At 42.4% G+C, this 21704-nt stretch overlaps 1 protein-coding gene across 1 annotated transcript in view; it reads left to right on the top strand.

The window, feature by feature from the left end:
* The window catches only part of LOC140480492 (interleukin-12 subunit beta-like), a 31126-nt gene extending 10110 nt beyond the window's left edge, over nucleotides 1–21016 (top strand). The window contains exons 2-7 of the mRNA XM_072575422.1: nucleotides 2489–2570; nucleotides 6497–6730; nucleotides 12131–12221; nucleotides 14526–14710; nucleotides 19110–19273; nucleotides 20876–21016. Coding sequence (XP_072431523.1) covers nucleotides 2489–2570; nucleotides 6497–6730; nucleotides 12131–12221; nucleotides 14526–14710; nucleotides 19110–19273; nucleotides 20876–21016 — 897 coding nt within the window. The remainder of the gene's footprint in view (nucleotides 1–2488; nucleotides 2571–6496; nucleotides 6731–12130; nucleotides 12222–14525; nucleotides 14711–19109; nucleotides 19274–20875) is intronic.
* Nucleotides 21017–21704: the final 688 nt, after the last annotated feature.

The following is a 21704-nucleotide window of genomic DNA, read 5'->3' as shown; positions in this document are numbered from 1 at the left end:
ACATTGCACAATTGCTTCATTCTTCAAAAGTAAAATTAAAACACAAGAGTGAGCAAAACCTCCCTGCCGGGTCACTATGTAAAATGCAAGAATCTAAATAAATCATTTGCGAGTTTCTGCTCCTCCCTCTTAGTTCCACTCAGCCTCACTTTTCTCTCAAAGCTTCAACTCTGCTTGGGAGCAGGTCAGTTTTAGTCCACTCATCTCTGAGTCATCTGAAGGCAAGGGAATAACACTAAATGTGGAAGAAGCACATGGTTAAATTTGGGCGGGTGTGGGAACTGGAGGATATGAATGAGAGGATGAGCAAGAGGTGGGGGGGGGGGGAGATGTAAAGTGGGGGTCAAGTGACAGAAAAAGGAGTAGAAGAACAGGCAGAGAGGGAAACAAAAAGCTGATAATTGGAAGGGAGCAGAGGTGAGTCTCGAACTGAGGAGGATTTGATCGTCAATTTGGATTGGATTTGATTTATTATTGCCACATGTGCCGAGATATAGTGAAAAGTATTGCTCTGTGTGCTATTCAGACAAATCATACCTTACATAAGTACATCAGGGTGAGAGAACAGGAGACAGAATGTAGTGTTACAACTACAGAGAAGGTGCAGAGACAGATCAACTCCAATATGAGATGACCATTCATAAGTCTGAGGACAGCAGGTCAGAAGCTGTTCTTAATTCTATTCTCAAATGTGTTTTCAAACTTTTGTACCTTCTGCCTGGTGGAAGATGTTGGAAAAGAGAATAACTGGGGTGGAAGGGGTCTTTGATTATGTTGGCTACTTTCTTGAGGCAGTGGGAAGTATAGACTGTTTGTGTGATGGACTGGGCAGTGTTCACGGCTCTCCATAGTCTGTTGTGGTCTTGGGCACAGCATTTGCCACACCAAGCTGTGATGCATCCAGATAGGATCCTTTCTGTGGTACATCTATAATAATTGGTAAGAGTCATTGTGGACATGCCGAATTTCTTTAGCCTCCTGAGTTAATAGAGGCGTTGTTGTGCTTTCTTGACTGTAGCATCGACGTGGATGCACCAGGTCAAATTGTTGATGATATTTACTCCCAAGAACTTGAAGCTCTTGACCCTCTCCACCTCAGCACCATTAATACAAACAGGAACATAAACTGTGAAAGGGAGCAAGGAAAGTAAAATAAAATCAGTGCCAATGGCGGGAAGTAAAGATGGAATTCTGAGAACAGCAATGAGAGGGGGAAAATAGGAGATATAGAGACCAAACTAAGGGAACAAAGCAGAGCAATTCAGAAAAATGCAAAGTAAGACAAGCAAAATACTGATAGAGGAAGGTGAGCAGTGACTAGGTATAGACATGGGAGTATGTGAAAGAAGAAAGGAAAGTAAACATGGTAGGAGAGAAAAACATAATGTTTGGGGGGGCTGTAAATTTGCTCGCTGAGCTGGAAGATTAGTTCACATCATCAGTGAGTCTCTGATGAAGTGCTGGTGTTCTGTCCCTCTTGCTATTTATCTGTCTTGCTCTGTTGTGGTGGGTGATATCATTTCCGGTTCTTCTTCTGAGAGGTTGGTAAATGGGGCTCCAAATCCATATATTTGTTGATGGAGTTCCGGTTTGCATGCCAGGCCTCTAGGAATTCCCATGCATGTCTTTGTTTAGCCTGTCCCAGGACAGAGGTATTGTCTCAGTTGAACTGGTGTCCCTCTTCATCTGTGCCAGCTATCACTCGTATCCATACACACAGACGAAGAGGGAGATCAGTTATTCTAGGACAATACATCCATCCTGAGACAGGCTCAACAAAGACCCGGACAGGAATTCCTGGAGGCTTGGCATTTAAACTGGAACTCCATTAACAAACACGTCGATTTGGAGCCTCATTTACCAACCTCTCAGAAACAGAACCAGAAAGTGATATCACCCACCACAACAGACCAAGACACATAAACAGCAAGCAGGACAGAACACCAGCACTTCCTCGGAGGCTCACTAATGATGTTACCTCGCATGGTGATGAAACATCTAGGAACAAATCTACCAGCTCAGCGTGCAAATTTCCAGCCTGATCCACAACCTGAGTGACAAATCTCAGAAATCACAATAATTTATTTTATCAAAAGTACAGATGGAAAACATCCCAGAGGCAGAGATCAGGGATAAGTATTAGCACCAGAAATTGGTCATGGTGACCAACATAATTTGAGTGTGCTGGCCTTGACTGGTTCTAAGTATCTGAGGCTTTTGAAGCCAACGTGAAAGAGTATCCAAAACATGATCAATTAGAATGCAAACAAAGAAACAGAACAATGAACAGAGTTTTGTTTTATTTGACTTTTTGGAAAAGACCTAAAGCAATGAAGCTTTTGAAAGTGTGAGAGATGTGAAGTAGCAGATTAATAAAATGTAATCCATTGGAAAAGTGACAAGAAGATGTCTGAAGTGGTGATCATGTGTTTAACATATTACAGTGGTAAAGGATCTTATTGAGCACTTCTCTTTCCTTCCACTTTAGATGTGGTTCCTCTTCCTTCGCCTGCTTATTTCCATCGCTACATTGGCCAGTTGCTCTGAGTTGGATGGATTTCCAGACAAATGTAAGTGTCTCAGATTCAGATCTTCAAGCTCTGTGATATATATTGTTGGCTTGCAGTGACTGCCAGCATCAGAAGGAAAATTCATTCCTCTTCAGTCAGGAGGACTTTAATGTAATTTGTTAAAACAAAAGTAACATATGGATATACAAATTAAAGAAATAGGCCCATCCACCCTTTATATAAATCATTTACATGAATTGTAAATGGTTGACATACCCCTGTGTCACACCACTCATTACATTTTGCCAACCCAAGACAAATTCAGTTACATTTGCTGTCTGCTTCCAGGTAGCCAACAATCTTCTGTCCTGTTCAGAAGACAGGTTAATAAATATTAACTCTGATTTCTTTCTACAAATGCTGCCAGACATGAGATTTCTGTTTTGGTTTCAGATTTCCAACATTCTTTTAGTTTTCTGATCATGGTTTTCAATCTTTTTTGCAAGCCAATATGCCATCTTCTACTCCATGATCTTTTGTTCCCCACAATAACCTTTGATGTGGATCTTATCAAACGCTTTCTGGAAAATCTAAGTCCAATTCCCCTTTACCCACAGCATTTTTGTTTGAGAATCCCTACAGTGTGGAAGCAGGCCATTTGACCCATCAATTCCACACCGACCATCCAAAGACCATCCCATCCTGTCCCATTATCCCTGCATTTCCCATGGCTAATCCAGTCTACATCACCTTGATTGATTGTCACACGTACGAGATATGGTGAAAAGCTTTGTTTCCCAGCAGTACAGGCAGATCTTGAGGCATTAAAAAAAAGACTTAGTCAGAAGCATAGAGGTTATGTCGGACAGGACATGCACTTGGCAAGGTCAGCATTATTTGAAGTTAGACAGTCCATTTATCAGGCTAATATTGGCTGGGAAGAAGCTGTTCCTGAACTTGCTGGTGCATGTGTTAAGCTTCTGTATGACAGAAGAGGTTATAGGGGATAAGGGCAATTTTGTATGCTAATCCACCTTTGGACTATGGGAGGAAACTCAAGCAACTGAAGGATATCCATGCAGACACAGGGAGAATATGCAAACTCCACACAGAGAGTTGCCCAAGGGTGGAATCAAACCCAGGTCCTTAGAGTGTGAGGCAGAAGTGCTAACCACTGAGCCACCCTGTTAGCATGTATTGCCTCCTCTACGAACTCCAATAGTTTGGGCAAATATGATTTCTATTTCACGAAACCATGTTGACTCTTCCTGATTATCGTGAACTTATCCAAGTGCCCTACAATAATGTCTTTAATAATAGCTTCTAACATTTCCCTATGACAGATGTTAAGCTAACTGACCTGTGGTCCCAGCAATTTACTAAGTAACACTTCTCAGCTGATTGTGATTTTCTCTGGGTATCTTTCTCATTCCCATTTCCTGGATTATTGCAATGTCCGCGATATTATTTGGATCCTGTACAATGGAGACTAGTGCAAGCTACCTATTTAATCCATTTTCATTTTCTTACTTTATATTATTAATTCTCCAGTCTCATTTTCTATAGAAACAACACTCACGTTGTCAACTCTTTCCTTCTCAAATATTGATAGAAACTCTTACCATCTGGGTTTATTTTTCTGGCTAGTTTTCCCTTGTATTCAATTTATCATGCCTTATTAATTTTTTTGGACACTTTGCTGTTATATTCTTTACAATCCTCTGGCCTGTCACCTGAGTTTGCATAATTGCATGTTTTTTTTTCTTTTGTTTGATGTGATATTTAACATTTGTAGTTAACCATGAATAGTGGGTCAGTCCCTTGGAATTTTCTTACTTGTTGCATTGTATTGATTCTGTGTTTTCAGAAATCTCCCCTCAAATGCTTGCCACTGCTTCTGTAGTAATCTATCCTTTAACCTGATCTGCTATTTCACTTTAGCCAGCTCTGTCTTCATGTCCTCATAGTTGCCCTCATTTCAATTTAAACAAAGTCATCTCGTTCCCTCAAGTAGAGTGATCCAAATATATTCTGGTTGTTGTAATTTTTGGCCATCTTTGTGATAAATTATTAACTGGTCCTACCTTGCTGCACAATACTGTACACATGCTCTATGGTTGTCTTCAGAACTTGGCTATTCTTATAAACTATCCTAAAAATATTCTGTCAACTCGTCATCAAGGCTGCCTTTGCCCATTTGACTTTTCCAGTCTATATGCAGATTAAATTTCCGATGATTATGAACATGCATCTCAGAAAAGCTTTCATTATTTCCTAATATGAGAACTGTCATATAGTTACCTGTAGAGTGGTGTGTGCATCACTCCCACAAGTGACTACTTGCTTTTATCATTTTTAACTTGTACCCAAACTGTTTCTACATCTTCGTTTTGTGAATTTATGTCCTGTCTCCTGACTGAGCTGAAACCATCATTAAGTAACAGAGCTACCCCTCCACCTTTTCCTACTTTCCTGTCATTCCTAAACATCCTGTATCATTCAAGGTTCAGGTCCCAATCCATGTTACCCAGCAGCCAAGTCTCTGGAATGGAGATCAGGTTGTACCTGTTTATTACCTGTTTATCTCGTGCATAAGTCTATCACCTTTGTCGGTAACTAATGATCCTACCCATTATAAGCAAGCAAAGTGGGAATTGTTCTGCTGCAGAGGAATATTCAAGAGAATTAAGATGCTAAAAATACAAGCCAAGCATTTGTTGCAATTCTTGTGAACAACTCCATGGATTTTTTGCAACACTTCAATGTAATAAAACAGTTCAGATACAATACAGTGGTGTAGTTCAACAAAATGATAGCTAGGTGGGATATTAAATGAGCTGGCTAACAGCTTCATCAAAGGTTGTGAGAATTGAATGTTTCTGAATGTGGACAGAAATAGAGAGAGAGCGAGAAAAAGAGGAAAGATAGGTTTGCAGAACCAATTTCAGAGCTTTGGACTTACACTGGTAAACACGCAACATGGTGAGGGAAAGACATTGCAGAACCAGGGCGAGGCTGGAGTTGGCGGAGAACGGTATTTTCTTAAAGGCTGAACCTTAAAGTGTTGGTGGAGAAAGGGAGGGGGGCAAAGCCATGGAGGGATTTGAATGTGAATGTGAGAATTTTAAATTTGAGGCATTGGTGAGCCAGAGTCAACGTAACTCGTCAAAGCACAAGAGTGGAACTTGAGTGAGGATTAAGGTCAGAATGATGAGTCTAAGATTGTCAAGAAGACTGGGTGATCAGGAGAGTATTGGACTGGATATGTGGAAACATAGATCTGAGGAGTAGGCTATTTGGCCCTTTCAAGCCTGCTCCGCCATTCAATATGATCATGGGGATTCCTCGAACTGAACTCAAATTCCTGCTTCCTCCTCATAACCCTGATGCCTTTAAGGATTCGAAAGGTAAAAAGAAAATTAATAATGTGAAGAAAGGGGAGATAGGTGGGAAGTAGACTGGCTGAATAAAATGGGGGAGACACAGGTTAAGCTTACATTTTTAAAGAGCTTGCAGTAATGGTAATGGAATGTCTGCTCCCACCCTATCACCTCTTAACATAAAACTCGGTCAGAGACAACTGAAAAGCCTCACTAAAAACAGCTTTCCTGCAATGTAATATTTTGGGGTTTAGTACCATTCAAAAGATTTATACTTCCGTATGTGTGACTAAATTCATGGTTATAGAAAGATGCAGCTAAAAGAGCAGTGAGATTATGACCCAGTTGTTTCTGTTAGTGATATTGGAGGGAGGGCAGTAAGAAGAAGAGCCCCATCCTATCATTCTTTTCAATGGTGCCAAGGGATCTTAGTATCCAACAATCAACAACTCTGATCCTGTGACCCTCCTGCGGTACAGTATTGAGAGCATCAGCCCAGATTTTATTATGCGCTCAGGTCTCTAGAGTAAGGCTCAAAGCCTCAACCCTCTCTGCGTCAAAGGTGGGATTGCAACTGTCAGAGTGACTGCTTCTAACTGATTACAGTGAGCATCGTGGAACGGGCAGCGGACCTCACCTTGATCTGCGAGGCACCAGCTCTCACTGAGGTCACCTGGAAACTGAACGGAATAGCTCTTCAGTCTGGGAGGCAGCACACCCTGCGGAATGTGGATCAGCCAGACGCCGGGAATTACACGTGTTGGCAGAGTGGGATAATGGTGAACCACACCTACTTGGTGGTCAGCGAGAAGGACCGATCCCCCATCTTTTCCAGTGCAAGTAAGTGGCAAGGGTGGGGGTGAAACCATGGGAAAATGTGGATCTCCAGCTTCTTTGAGTTTTTGTTCTTTTTAAAATGTATGCTCTACCTTGCATTCAGTATTCCCCACTTCTACCTGTGAAGAGCTCAGTTTAATGGCATGACTCCACAAGTATTAGACGGTATATCCATAAAATAAAGGAGCAGATTTTGGCCATTTGGCCTATCAAATCTGTTCCGCCATTCGATCATGGCTGATATGTTTCTCAACTCCATTCTCCTGCCTTCTCCCTGTAACCTTTGATCCCCTTACCAATCAAGCACCTGTTGATCTCTGTCTTAAAAATAGTCAATGCCTTGCCTCCACAGGCCTTTGCAGCAATGAATTCCACGGATTCCCCACCCTCTGGCTGAAGGAATTCCTCCTCATCTCAGTTCTAAAGGTTAATTCCTTCACCCTAAGGCTGTGCCCTTTTAATCCTAATCTCTCCTACTAGTGGAAACATCTTCTCCCAGCCACTCTATCCAGGCCTCTCAATATTCCATAACTTTCAATAAGATTCTCCCTCATCCTTTCAACACCATCGTGTACAGATCCAGAGTGCTCAACCTCTTCTCATATGATAAGCCGTTCATGTCCGGGATCATCCTTCTCTGGACCCTTTCCAATGCCAACACATCCTTCAATAAATAGAGGGTCCACAATATTCCAAATGCAGTCTGACCAGAGTCTCACACAGCCTCAACAGTACATCTCGCTCTTGAATTCCAGCCCCCTTTGAAATGAATGTTAACATTGCATTTGCCTTCCTAACTGCCAACTGAACCTACACGTTGGCCTTCAGACAATCCTGAACTAGAACTCCCAAGTCCCGTTGTGTTTTCCGAAATGTTTTTCCGTTTAGAAATTAAAGTATTACTGTTCCACCAGTGTAACTGTAGCCGTGAGAAACTGCGCTTGATTGTAGTTACAACCACAAGGTCGAACCCCACTCCATATGAATCATAGAATGATGCAATATAGAAGGAGGGCATTCAACCTATTAGCTCTACTGAACTTTCATTAAAGGGCCAATTGCTCTCGCTCGCCTTCAGTTTCACCATGGCCTAGCAAATTTTCCCCTTGAAAGTATTTTTGCCACTTTCTTGAGACAGTTTATTATTTAATCTAATTGCAACATTGTTTTGGGGTGTGACATTCCAAATCACATTGTGTAAAAATAATCCACCCTCATCTTCCCCCTGGCTCTTTGCCAAGTTTCTTAAGCGAATGTTTGGTACAGTCTCAATTCGTTTTCTGGTGAATTCTGGAATCTGCAGCATAAAAGTATAGAGCTAACAGAAGTAAAAACAATGTACCAAACAGTCAGAGCACTTGGCAGTATGAATACAGGAATTGGGGACAATATAACCATATGGCTCATTGAGTTAATCCAGTAAAACAAAGTACAAGAGCAAGGACCTAATTTTGAGCTTGTACAGGGCCCTTGTTAGACCCCAGCTGGAGAATTGTGTGCCGTACTTGGTACCATAACATAGAGAGATGTGAATGCTTCAGAGAGAAGACAGAAGTGGTTTACAAGAATGGTTCCAATGATGCAGAACTTCAGTTCTGGGGATAGATCAAAGAAGTTGGGACTGTTCTCCTTGGAGAGAAGAAATCTCAGCGAAGACCTGAAAGAGGTTTACAAAATCATGTGCGAACTGGAAGTAGATAGTGAGAATCTGTTCTTCCTCATCAAAGGAACAAGAACCAAGAGGGCATAGATTTCAAGTAACTTGCAAAAGAAACAAGGGTGAAGTGAGGACAAACGTTTCAGAGTAGTTAGGGTCTGGCATGCACTGCCTGGAAATGTGGTGGAGGTAGGTTCCAATGAGGCCATTGGATGGTTATTTGGATCCAATTACTGTGTGAGGGTATGGGGAAAAGGTAGGAGATTGGCACTAGGTAATGACTGGTCTCCTTTTCTGAGGAAGGATGCTCTTGCTCTCGAGGGAGTGCAGCAAAGGTTTACCAAGCTGATCCTGGGCAGGTGTGACTGACGGACGAGGAGAGATTGACTAAGTTAGGATTGGAGTTCAGACGAATGAAGGGGGATCTCACAGAGACCTATAAAATCCTAACAGGACTAGATAGAGTAGATGCAGGGAGGATATTCTCGATGGTGAGTGCGTCCAGAACCAGGGATCAGAGTCTGAGGATTCGGGGTGGAACATTTAGAACAGAGATGAGGAGACATTTCTTCACCCAATGAGTGGTGAGCCTGTGGGATTCATTACCACAGGAAGCAGTTGATGCCAAAACATTGAATGTGTTCAAACGGCAGCAAGGTGTAGCACTTGGGGTGAATAGGATCAAAGGGAGAAAGCAGGATGAGGCTATTGAGTTGGACCATCAGCCATGATCATGCTGAATGGTGGAGCAGGCTGGAATGGCTGAATGGCCTCCTCCTGCTCTTATCTTCCAAGTTTCTATTTTTCAATGCTCATTAATGAGTTGGTGTTGGCACAATAGGCCCAATAGCTTCCTCCTGCTTTGCTAGCACTTCTGAGGTTCTGTGAATGTGTTATTGGCTGGTCCTGCCCATATCACTTGACCCCCTGTAAGACGAAAGGTTTGTTTACTTAGACCTTAAATCTATTATAATGAGGCATCCACACCCTCAGAGAGTTGAGAATTTGTAACACTTTGAATGAGCTAATTTCTCCTTCTCTTAGTCCTAAATGATTTTGAGACTGTGGCTCCACTTTTTAGATTCCCTGGTCAGAGGTCCCTGTCAGTGCCCTTCTTAATTAATGCAAACACCTCTCATAAGGACTAGGACCAGGAGTAAGTCATTCAGTCCCTAGAGCCTGCTCCACCATTCAATACAATCTTGGCTGATCTCATTTCAGCATCAGCTCTACTTTCCTGCCTGCTCTCCATAACTCTTTAACCATTAATATTAATCAGGAGAAGGTGAGAACTGCTGATGTTGGAGAGTCAGAGTCGAAAAGTGTGGCACTGGAAAAGCACAGCAGGTCAGGCAGCATCTGAGGAGCAGGAGCGTCGACGTTTTGTCATAATGAAAAGCTTATGCCTGAAACATTGACTCTCCTGCTCCTTGGATGCTGCCTGACCTGCTGTGCTTTCCCAGCACCACACTTTTCGCCCCCCCCCCCTCCTTCCCCCCCTCCCCCCATTAAAATAAATTAAACATCTGTCTCCTCCTTAAATTTACTCAATGACCACTGCTCTCTGGGGTAGTGATTTTGACATATTTACGACCCTTTGAGCTAAATAATTTCTCCTCATCTCAATATTAAATCTGCCAATCGTTATCCTAAAACTCTTACCTATCGTTCTGGTTTGCCCCACTTGAGGGAACACCTCCCTATGTCGACTTTGTCAATCCCTTTTATACAGCTTGAGGAACAGGGTGCTGATTTGGCAAGGGGATGGCATTCTTAGAGATTTTATGTGCATTCAATTAGGGAGAGAGAGTAGTTCAAGCAAGGGAAAATGTTAATATCAGCGAAAAAGTATAGGATAAACTTGGTCAATAAATTTCCAAGCCTACTCTAAAGAGCCGACTACAGAGATAGTGGATGTGCATGACATAACCTTCCAAAATTCTTTAGCATCTTATATACCTCAAATCCTTCTCAACTCCAGTGAGAATAGACCTGCACTGCATAATCTCTCATCATAGCAAGTCTATCCCACAGAGTCATACAGCACAAAAAGAGAACCTTTGGTCCAACCAGTCCATGCCAACTGGAATTAAACTTTCTCTGAACTTCCTCCAATGTAATTACCCCCTTCGTTAATTAAGGGAACCAAAACACACCATGTTGACATTCCTAATTATCTTTGAGAAGATGGCAGTGCGCTGCCTTCCTGAGCCACTGCAATCCTTGGGATAGCTGGACACAAACAGTGCTTTTAGGGAGGGACTTCCAGGATTTTGACCCAGCAACAGCGGACAAACAGCTACATTTCCACGTCAGGATGGTGAGTGGTTTGGAGGGGGTGGTGTTCCCATGTATGAAATGCCCTTGACCTTCTAGGTGGAAGTGGTCTTAGTTCTGGATGGTGCTGTCTAAGGATCTTTGATTTGCTATAGTGCATCTTGTAGATAATGCACACTATGTGTCGATGGTGGAGGGAGTATTTATGAATGAATGAGGTGCCAAGCAAGAAGGCTGCTTTTCCCGGGATAATATCAAGCTTCTTGAGTGGTATCATGTACCTCAGTAACATACCCAAATGGTCATGAGCCTTAAGTGTAACAGTTTGCAATTCTATAGCGTAAGCAACTTCCAGTAAAGTTGATGTGGGATTGGAATAGTAAAATCAAAATAGCTTAAGGAGCCAGGGTTGATCATGTCATTGTAGCCTTTTTGCTGTAAGCTGACCTTTTCCCAGTTTCCTGTCTTATTCATGGATTTTGTGGTTATGTGTGTGTATGAGAGAGGATAGGGAGGAGATCTCTCAAGTCTATTGTCAGTCATCAGTGAAATAATGGAGCAAAATAATAAAGTGAAATCAGAATGGCTGGAGGATATGCAGACAACAGAAATCCTGAAGGAGACCGGTCACTGGAGACTGTTTGAAGTAATAGAGAGTCAAAAAGCATGGTGCTGGAAAAAGCACAGCAGGTCAGGCATCATCTGAGGAGCAGGAGAGTCGACATATTGGGCATAAGCCCTTCATCAGGAATGTGGACGGGGAAGTAGGCTGAGAAATAAACAGGGCGTTGCGAATGGGGCTGGGTGGGAGGTAGCTGGGATAGCGACAGGTGAATACAGGTGGGAGGCGATTGTGATAGGTCAGTTGGGAAGATGGAGCAGATGGACGGGAAGGAAGATGGACAGGTAGGTCAAGTCAAGAGGGCAGTGCTGAGTTGGAGGGTTGAATCTGGAATGAGTTAGGAGGGACCTTAAAGTCAATTGCTTGAAAGAAGATGTTTGGAAATAAGGGTCATAATGTCCTGAGTGGCTTCATAGTCGATGCTGGCCCAGAGCAGAGAGGAACTGATTTAGGAAAACTGGAACCTAATATAATGGTTGACTTAGTGACACTGAAGGAATGGTGATATATTTCCAAGTCAGGATGGGTGTATATCTTCAACTGCTAAGACCAGCTGACCTGGTACACACCAGCAGTTGGTTTGGACATGATGTAGGACCTTGCATTTGTCTATGGTTCAATCATTCAAAAACCAAATTCTGTGAGCCACAGGAGGAAACGAATACATGACAGGATATTTTTGATCAGTAGGTGAATGGAAGGTTGTGGGGAAATGCAGGAAAGTAGAAATGAGGAATGTTGGATCAGCCATGATCCTATTGAATGGCAGAGAAGCTTCAAGGGGCCAAATGGCCTACTTAGGTTCCAACAGGGGCAATCATGTGAGGACACTGTTTTTGTCTTCCAGTACATTGTCGTGCCCGAACGTTCGATGGTAACATCACCTGCTCTTGGCAAACCCGTGGTGCAGCAACTTTCAAGCTGAAGTACTATAGGAGGTATGTGGGAGAAAAAAATTGTTGATACAGTATAGTAAAAGTCCACCTCGATCTCACTGCAAATAGACCCAATGTTTGACTTAATTAGGATAAAACGTTGAGTCACTTAATTCTAAGTTGCACTCCCAACGTAAGTCATGATTTGGAGGTGCCAGTTTTGGACTGGGGTGGACAAAGTTAAAAATCACACATCACCAGGTTATAGTCCAACAGGTTTATTTAGAAGCACAAGCTTTCAGAGCTGCTCCTTCATCAAGGAACAGCGCTCTGAAAGCTAGAGCTTCCAAATATGTCTGTTGAACTATAACCTGGTGTTGTGTGATTTTTAACTTGATTAATTTTGCATTTTATTTTTCTAATGCTACATTGTAAAGGTTCATGGAGATCCCACTTCTGAGATCCTACTGCCTGTAACTGGCATCCCTAAGATGGCTGCCTATAAGCTGGCTCTCGAAGCTTGACCTCACTGCTCTCCTTACGCTTACTTCCATTAGAGTCATAGAGATATACAATGTGGAAACAGGACCTTTGCCCAACTCATCCATGCTGACCAGGCTTCCTAAGCTGAACTAGTTTCATTTAGCCCACTGATAGAATCATAGAGTAACACAGCACAGAAACTGACCCTTCAGTCTAACTCGTCCATGCTAACCAGGTTTCCTAAACTGAACTAATCCCATTTGCCAGTGTTTGGCCCACAAATGAAGTCCTAGAGATGAACAGCATGGAAACAGACTCTTCAGTCCAACTTGTCCATGCCAACCAGATATCCTAAACTAATCTCGTACTATTTTCCAGCACTTGGCTCATATCCCTCTAAACCCTTCCTATTCAAATACCCATCCAGATGCCTCTTAAATGTTGTAATTGTACCAGCCTCCACCACTTCCTCAGGCAGCTCATTCCATACACGCACCACTCTCTGTGCAATTGCACTTCAAGGCACTTGTTTGACTTTTTACCTGCATCTCTTTTGCAGCCTCTTTTGTTTTGTTACTTATGGAACCAACTTAGCTCTGTTTCATTCCATTTCATCTCAGTCTGCTTCTTCACTGATGATCCCAGGCTTTTCTATCTCTTGCTAGCACGAATACTTTGGAACTGCTTCCATCTCTGGGTTTGCTGTGCTCAAACATTTCAATCCAAACCCTCTCCCAAAAAAACTCGCCCCTTTTCAACAAAACACCCTTTAAATCATGTCCGTTCATTTTACTATTTTCTAAAAATCATCAAAGGAAGGAGGATCTTGTATTTCCATGCCTGTAGAATGTTCCAAAGATCTTTGCATCTGGTGAATTTTATTATTGAAGTGTAGTCACATTTGCAGTGGGGAAACACAGCAGCCATTTTGCAGCTTCGACAGATCAGAATAGGATAAACAGCTGGGTCTTAGTCACCCTGGCTGAGGGATAAATAGCAATAGGACCTTGGCAAGATCGCACCTGCTCTTCAAACAGTCCCAGGGAATTTCTTTTTGCGCAATTGTTTGGTCGATTGGAACATAAATATTGCTGCAAAAAGACACAAGAGTCCAAGACTTTCACCTTGCACTCACCAGGACAGGCACACCAGAAAAAGACTTGGAAAAAGGAACACTAACTTTTACAGGCCAGCAAGAGGGCACTAACTGGTTGGGCCATCATTGGCATGAAAGACACAGTGAGAGCTGTAAACTGCCAATCTTAATCTTCAAAGCAGACTGGTAGATTCCCATTGGTCAGGCTGTTGCCAGGTGGGTTGCAAGCAGTTGTGTTGCTCCTTTATTTTTACAGTAAGTGACGCAATGTGGAATCATAGAATAGAATCTCTTCAGTGCAGAAGCAGGCCATTTGGCCCACTGAGTCCACACAAACCCTCTGAAGAGTATCCCATTCAGACCCAATCCCATACCCTATCCCTGTAACTCCATATTTTTCCATGGTTAACCCACCTGTGTAATCCTCTGTGAGCCTAGTTGATTATCTTAAGTTGGTATCTGGTGTAACACTTAGACTAGTCTTGATAATTCAATAAATGATTTCCAATTGCACAATCATATCTAATGGTGACTGTTATGTTCTGAGGCTTGCAAGCACGGAGTGATAGAGCTCAGCATGCCTGTCTCTGCCTTGCAATAAAAATGAATACAATCTCCGTGATCTCTTTAAGCGTTACTTTAGCAACACTCCATTAGGAATTCTGAGAGAGTAAGAAATGCATGTATGGTTGATGTGATACCAACTTGCTGTGACATTACTCTAGATACGTTTTTTTTTCTTAATCTCCATTTATTGAGCTAATCCTTTCCCACTTCCTTGTTCCCAGAATACCGGACAGCAGCGATCACTTTATGGATTACTCCAACTCTGGCACTAACCACAGTTACACTTTCTCTGTGAAGAACTACTCGCCTTATGCGGAGGAGTATAACCCCATCATTTTTGTTGTGGAGGCCATAAACAGTGTCGCTTACCAAAAGCAGCAAGTTGTCCTTCACATGGAGAATATCAGTAAGTCCCTTCGTGTGCAGTCTCAGTGGCTGGGAAATAGCAGATGTCTGCACAAATTGCAAGCATCAACGCCCCAGGGATATAGTGGAATCACTCGCCTATCTTTCGAACCAATCGGACTTCACGATGTCCCTGATGAATCATGTAGTGCAAAAGGAAACAATTCGGCCCATCATGCATGTGTTATCCAATTGGTGCTCCTCTCCCGTCCTTTCTCTGTAACCCTGCAAATGCTGCTTTTACGAATTGTATCACCAACTCCTTTTTGAAAGTTACTGTTGAATCTACTGGTTACCTCCTTTCAAGGAACACATTCCAGGCCAGCATGGTGACTTAGTGGTTAGCACTGCTGCCTCATGGAGTCAGGGACCTGGGTTCAATTCCACCCTCAGGCGTCTGTGTGACATTTGCACATTCTTCCTATATCTGCTTGGGTTTCCTCCCAGGGTGAGGTAGAATGGCCATACCAAATTGCCTGTAGTGTCCAAGGAGGTGCAGGCTATGTGAGTTAGCCATGGGAAATGCTGGGTTACAGGAATGGGGTGGATCACTTTGGGTGGTGAGTGTGGACTTGATGGGTTGAATGGCCTACTTGCACACTAGCAATTGTATGGATCATGATTTCGCATACCTTGCTGCATGACTTTCTTTCTCTGGCTGTTTCGACGATTGTCTGAATTGTCTCGCTACCTGCCTGCCAGAGGAAACTGCTTCTCATTAAAAGAGCTCTATTAAATTTCTTCTTAACCTTCCTGGCTTTTGAAAATAACATTGTCTGCCAGCCACTATACATAACCAATGTAACATGCTTGTAATTCTCCTGTGTGCAATCTCTGTAACATCCTTTCTGAAGTGTGCTGTTCAGATATCCTGACCCCTTCGAAAAGTTGCTGTCAAGTGGATGCCTGGTCATTGAGTATATTGAAGGCTGAGATCAATTGGTTTTTACACTCGAGAGGAATGACAGGAAGGTGAACATGAAGGGGAAGAACAACCACAATCTGATTAGATATCAGAGCAGCCTGAGAGGATAAACAGCCCAGTTCATCATGTTGAGGTTGTACAGGACGTTGGTGGGGCCTCTTCTGGAGTATTGTGTCCTGTTCTGGTCACCCTGTTATAGGAAGCATATTATTAAACTAGAGAGTTCAAAAAAGATTTAGCAGATGTTGCTGAGAATGGAAGGTTTGAGACTTAAAAATAGACTGGAAAGGCTGGGACCTTTCTCACTTGGGTGAAACAGGTTGAGGGGTGATCTTATTGAAATTTATAAAATCGTAAGGTGAGTGACAAGGGTCTTTTCCTTCGGATGGGGAGTACAGTTACAATGTTTAAAAGACATTTAGATCGGTTCGTGAATAGGAAAAGTTTGGAGGGATATGAGCTGAGCGCAGGCTAATGAGACTAGTTTAGTTTGGGAACATAGTCGGTTTGACTGGTTGAGCCAAAGGGTTTGTTTCTGTGCTGTATAACTCTACAACTCTAATCTCCTCGTGTTATATTATGACATTGTTTCCAGCACCCCATCCAGGCATAGATAGCAACAAGAAGGTTTAAGGACCTGGTAGTTGTCTATTTGTTTGCTCAAAGTATTGGAAAGCTGTAGATGAAAATTGGAGGCCATGAGGCACCACAGCATGTTTACAAATTGAATTTAATCAATTGCACAATTGGTGGGATGGAAATAGAGATGAACAATTATGAAAAATCTTCAGTTGTCTGAAAAACAATTATCCCGCTCTAACTCCTACCTCACTTCACCTATTGCCGACTCCAATCTCACCCAATCTTTGGTGACCCTCTGCCCCTTGGGCACATAGCGATGGTTAATGAAATGGTCACACTGGTGATGGCAATCAGAACAAGCAAAAGGATGGTCCTGGAGAATTGGGAAGCTGGATAGATAACTACTTAAGGGGTGGCATGGTGGCTCAGTAATTAGCACTGCTATCTCACAGTGCCAGGGACCTGGGTTCAATTCCAGTCTCAGGTAACTGTCTGTGTGGGTTTCCTCCTACAATCCAAAGGTGTGTAGGTCAGGTGGATTGGCCATGCTAAATTGCTCAAAGTGTTAGGTGCATTAGTGAGGGAAATGGGACTGGGTGGCTTACTCTTCTGAGGGTCAGTGTGGACTTGTTGGGCCAAATGGCCTGTTTTCACACCATAGGGTATTTAATCCACCTACAATCAGCACTGTTCCTTTAGCACCAGCTGGTAGGCTAGGAATACCAGAGTATTAGAGTTATAGAGATGTACAGCATTGAAACAGGCCAATTCGTCAATGCTGACCAGATATCCTAAATAATCTAGACCCATTTGCCAACATTTGGCCCATGTCCCTCTAAACAGTTCCTAATCATGAATCCATCCAAATCCCTTTTAAGTGGTGTAGTTGTACCAGCCTCCACCACTTCCTCTGAAAGCTCATTCCGTCCATGCACCACCCTCTGTGTAAAAAGGTTGCCCCTTAGGTTCCTTTTTAATTTTGCCTCATAGTGTTAGGGACCCAGGTTCAATTCCACCCTTGGGTGATTGTCTGTGTGGAGTTTGCATGTTCTCCCATGTCTGCATGGGTTTCTTCTCCAAAGATCTTTAGGTTAGGTGGATTAGCCAAACTAAATTAACCTGTAGTGTGCAGGCTAGGTGGGTTGGCCACATGGTAAATATGGAGTGTTGCATCTTCCCCAAGGAATTGGGGGAGTCCAAAGATGGTTCACTGAACAGATACCAGTATGGAGGGATAGTCTTCTGAGGAGAGGCTGAGTAGATTGAGCCTGAACTCTTGAGATTAGATCCCCTACAGTGCAGAAACAGGACCTTCGGCCCAACAAGTCCACACCGACTCTCCAAAGAGCAACTCACCCAGTCCCACCCCCCTACATTTACCCCTGACTAATGCACCTAGTACTACAGGCAATTTAGCATGGCCAATTCATCTAACCTGCACATCTTTGGAATGTGGGAGGAAGCCGGAGTACCCAGAGGAAACCCACGCAGACACGGGGAGAATGTGCAAATTCCACACAGACAGTTGCCCGAGGTGGGAATTGAACCCAGGTCCCTGGCACTGTGATGGATCAGTGTTAACCACTGAGCCACCGTGCCACCCAGTATTGAATAATGAGAATTGACCTTATTGAAACAAACAAGATTCTTAGAGGAGTTGACAGGGTAGATGGGGCAAGGTTGTTTCCCTTGCTAGGACCAGACAGCATGTTCTCAGAATAAGAGGTCACCCACTTAAGACAGAAATGAGGAGGAATTTTGTCTCTCAGAAGGTAGTCAACCTGTGGAATTCTTTACCACAGAGCTGTTGAGGCTGGGTCATGAAGTGAACTGAAGGCTGAGATATATTTTTAATCAGGAAGGGAATGAGAGGTTAAGGAGAAAAGACAGGAAAGTGGAGTTGAGCATTGTCAAAGTCAAAACATTTGGTGCTGGAAAAGCACAGCAGGTCAGGCAGCATCTGAGGAGCAGGAGAGTTGACATTTCTCCTTGAGTGTTATCAGATCAGGCATGATCTCATTGAAGGGTGGAAGAGATGAATGGCCTTATCAGTTTCCACATGTTATGGACATCTCTCCATTGTGCACATAATGTACCATGTGGGGGTCAATGAGGGGCTCCAAATCCCACAGGCCCCTCTATGATAGTGTTATCTATATCAGAGGGACTTCAGCGGTTCAAGAAGTTAGCTCTCCACCACCATCTCAAGAGCAATCGGGATAATTAGGCTAATCTTGTCAGCAATACTCACATCTCCTGAATTTGTCTTTTCTACAGTTCCAGGTACTAACTCATGAAGAGTTGAATCCTTGGTTGATATTTCACTTTCTAAACTAGGCCTGTCAAGCAGGAAGATAAAACCCTGAATGTAATTAATATGAGACAGTCTAAGCAGTTATCCCTCCGTCACCATTGCTAAAAACTAGATCATCTCACTATTACCATTGCTGTCTATCTTAACTGTTAAAAATCACACAACACCAGGTTATAGTCCAACAGGTTTATTTGGAAGCACTAGCTTTTGGAGTGCTGCTCCTTCATCAGGTAGTTGTAGTACTCAACCACTTGATGAAGGAGCGGTGCTCCAAAAGTTAGTGCTTCCAATTTAACCTGTTGGACTATAACCTGGTGTTGTGTGATTTTTAACTTTGTACAACCCAGTCTAACACCAGCATCTCCAAATCATATCTTAACTGTGTGCAAATTGACTGGCACATTTCTTACAATATAACAAATGACTATGTTTACCTCATGGAGTGCAAGGCAATTTGGAACAAGTGAGGATGTGTAAAGTGCTATGTAAATGCAGTTCTTCCTTTTGCATCGGAAATCATTGAATGCTTATCTGAGCCATTAAGTTGATATTTATGTGCTTTTTCCTCTTCTGAAATAGTTATACCAGATCCTCCGCAGAATATCACAGTTACACTAGAAGCTCGGAAAATTTTGAATGTCTCCTGGCTGTACCCCTGCACCTGGATTGAGCCATATTCCTATTTCCCACTGCAGTTTCAGATGGAGTACAAATCTAAGAAACGTGGCAGAACAGTCACAGGGGTAAGTGGAGTGTTTTATAATTGGTGGCTAGATGTAAACAAATGCCTCAGAATTCCCCCAGGGTCTGTATCAGGAGGTTTGCATTATTGGACATAGATTAATGATCTAGAAGATGATTTGAAACTTAGAAGCATTGTGAACTACGAAGGGGCAAGAGGTATAGAGGTGTTGTTGAAATGGGCAGGCAAGTGGAAGGTGTAATTTAGCACAGAGAAATGCAAAGTGATTTATTTTGTAGGAAGAATAAGGAAAGACAACATAAGATTCTAAAAGATCTGGAATGCTGTATCACGTTCTGGTCGATCAGTTATAGGAAGGATATTATTAAGCTGGAGAGGGTTCAGAAGAGATTTATCAGGATGTTGCCGAGTATGGAAGGTTTGAGTTATAAAGAAAGGCTGGATAAGCTGAGATGTTTTTCACTGGAGCATAGGAAGTTGCGAGGTGACCTGACAGACTTTTATAAAATAATGAGAGATGTGGATAATGCTAATAATTGTTGTCTTTTCCCTTAGATGGGGAGTTTCAAGACTAGGGGACACATTTTTTAGGTGGGAGGAAAGAGATTTTAAAAAGACGTAAGAGGCAATGTTTTTACACAGAGAGTGGTTCATGTGTGGAATGAACTTCTTGAGGAAATGGTGGATGTGGGTACAATTAGAACATTTAAAAGACATTTGGATGGATACATGAATAAGAAACATTTCGAGGGATATGGGCCAGGAGCAGGCAGGTGGGACTAGTTTGGTTTGGGATTATGTTCATCACGGACTGGTTGGACTGAAGGATCTATTTCTGTACTGTGTGACTCTATGACTCTGACTCTCTGTACAGAAGCAAAAGAGCCTTGATGTATATTTGTATAAATCATTGAAGGTAGCAGGATAGATTGAGCAAGTGTGTAATCAAGTATACAACATCCTTCGTCTTATTAATAGGGTCATAACAGTAAGGAAGTAGTAAAAGTTAACTTGAATAGAACTCTAATTTGGCTTTATCTCGAGTTCTGGGCACCATACTTCCATAGGGGTATGAAGGCATTGGAGAGAGTGCAGAGCAGAACTGAAAAAGATTCAAAGGATGAGGAATTTAATTTAAACAGAAATCTTGGAGAAATTGGCGTGGTCTTCTTTGGAGAAAAGAAGATTAAATGGAGATTTGATAGAGATGTACAAAATTGGGAGGTATCCAGATAAAGTGGACAGGGAGAAACTGTCCTCATCACTCTTCAGAGAATATTGAGTCACAGAATATGGTCACACTTGGCAAGGTCACCTGGAATTGTCCCAGAGAATGTTTATTTAGGGACGTAGGTGGGCAGGGAGCAGCTAATGATAAAAATGAGGATTGGTAGCAAGGAAGAAATTATTGCAAAACTGTACAGATGTTGCAGATAAATTAAGAAGTGTGGATACTGCAAATCAGAAATAGAAATTACTGGAGAAACTCAATAGGTCTGGCAGCATCTGTGGAGAGAAAGCAGAGTTAACGTTTCAGGTCCATTGTCCTCTCTTATCTCTGAGGAGGAGCTCTGATCTTGAGTTTGAAGAGGTGTGTTAATGTGGATTTTTGTCTTTAATTTGCTTTTGTGTTTCTCATAAGGTTCTGATAGATGGCCTCAGCAAAGTGATCAATCTCCATTCACGTACAAAGAATTGTAGAGTCCGTATCAAAGCAAAGGACATGTTCTTAAACTCGCCTTGGAGTGAATGGAGTGAATGGACCAATAGCATATATGTATGAGTTTGGTTTGAACTTTTGTTTCTCTAGATGACACTTAAAGTTTAAAGAAAAAAATCACCTAAATCTTGAAAGAGACAGATCTTCTTTAGCCATAGGTTATAACAGCATTCCAACTGAGCAACAATTGGCCAGTTGTGGCCCAACACTACTGGTCAGGGCTGTGTCATATTGGCAACAGGGCAACTGCACAAATTATATCACTTCTTGAGTGAAACATTGTCCTCTTAACTTCATTCCAATCCGTCCACCAATTATTTTAATTTATGCCAACAGAAATATTATCCATTTTTCTCACTCTCCATTCTTCCAAGGAAAGACTATCCCATCTTTCCTCTCAGCCAATCCTGGCAACATCCTCACAAATCTCTTCTTTACCTTAATCCAGAGTGATCACATTGTCCTGTAATGCACAGGTCAGAATTGCACACAATACACTAGTTGTAACTTAATTAGTGTTTACAACGTTCATGCCTAATTTCCAGGCTCATATACAGTGTGCCTCACTGGTTGACCCATCCTGACCATTTTATCTCGGGGTCATTGCCACTGACACTCTGTGTCCAGGAACAGAAAGAGATGTTACAGCATTGTTTCTTCAGACCTAGTTTGGAAATTCATACTTGATGCAGTGTTGAAACTAATCAGCAGTTTATTTCAGGAACACAAAGAGCAAATTGATGATGTAGCA

Source organism: Chiloscyllium punctatum, chromosome 1 (genome assembly GCF_047496795.1).
Source record: "Chiloscyllium punctatum isolate Juve2018m chromosome 1, sChiPun1.3, whole genome shotgun sequence".
Taxonomy (NCBI): domain Eukaryota; kingdom Metazoa; phylum Chordata; class Chondrichthyes; order Orectolobiformes; family Hemiscylliidae; genus Chiloscyllium; species Chiloscyllium punctatum.
This window is presented reverse-complemented; position numbering and strand designations above follow the sequence as displayed.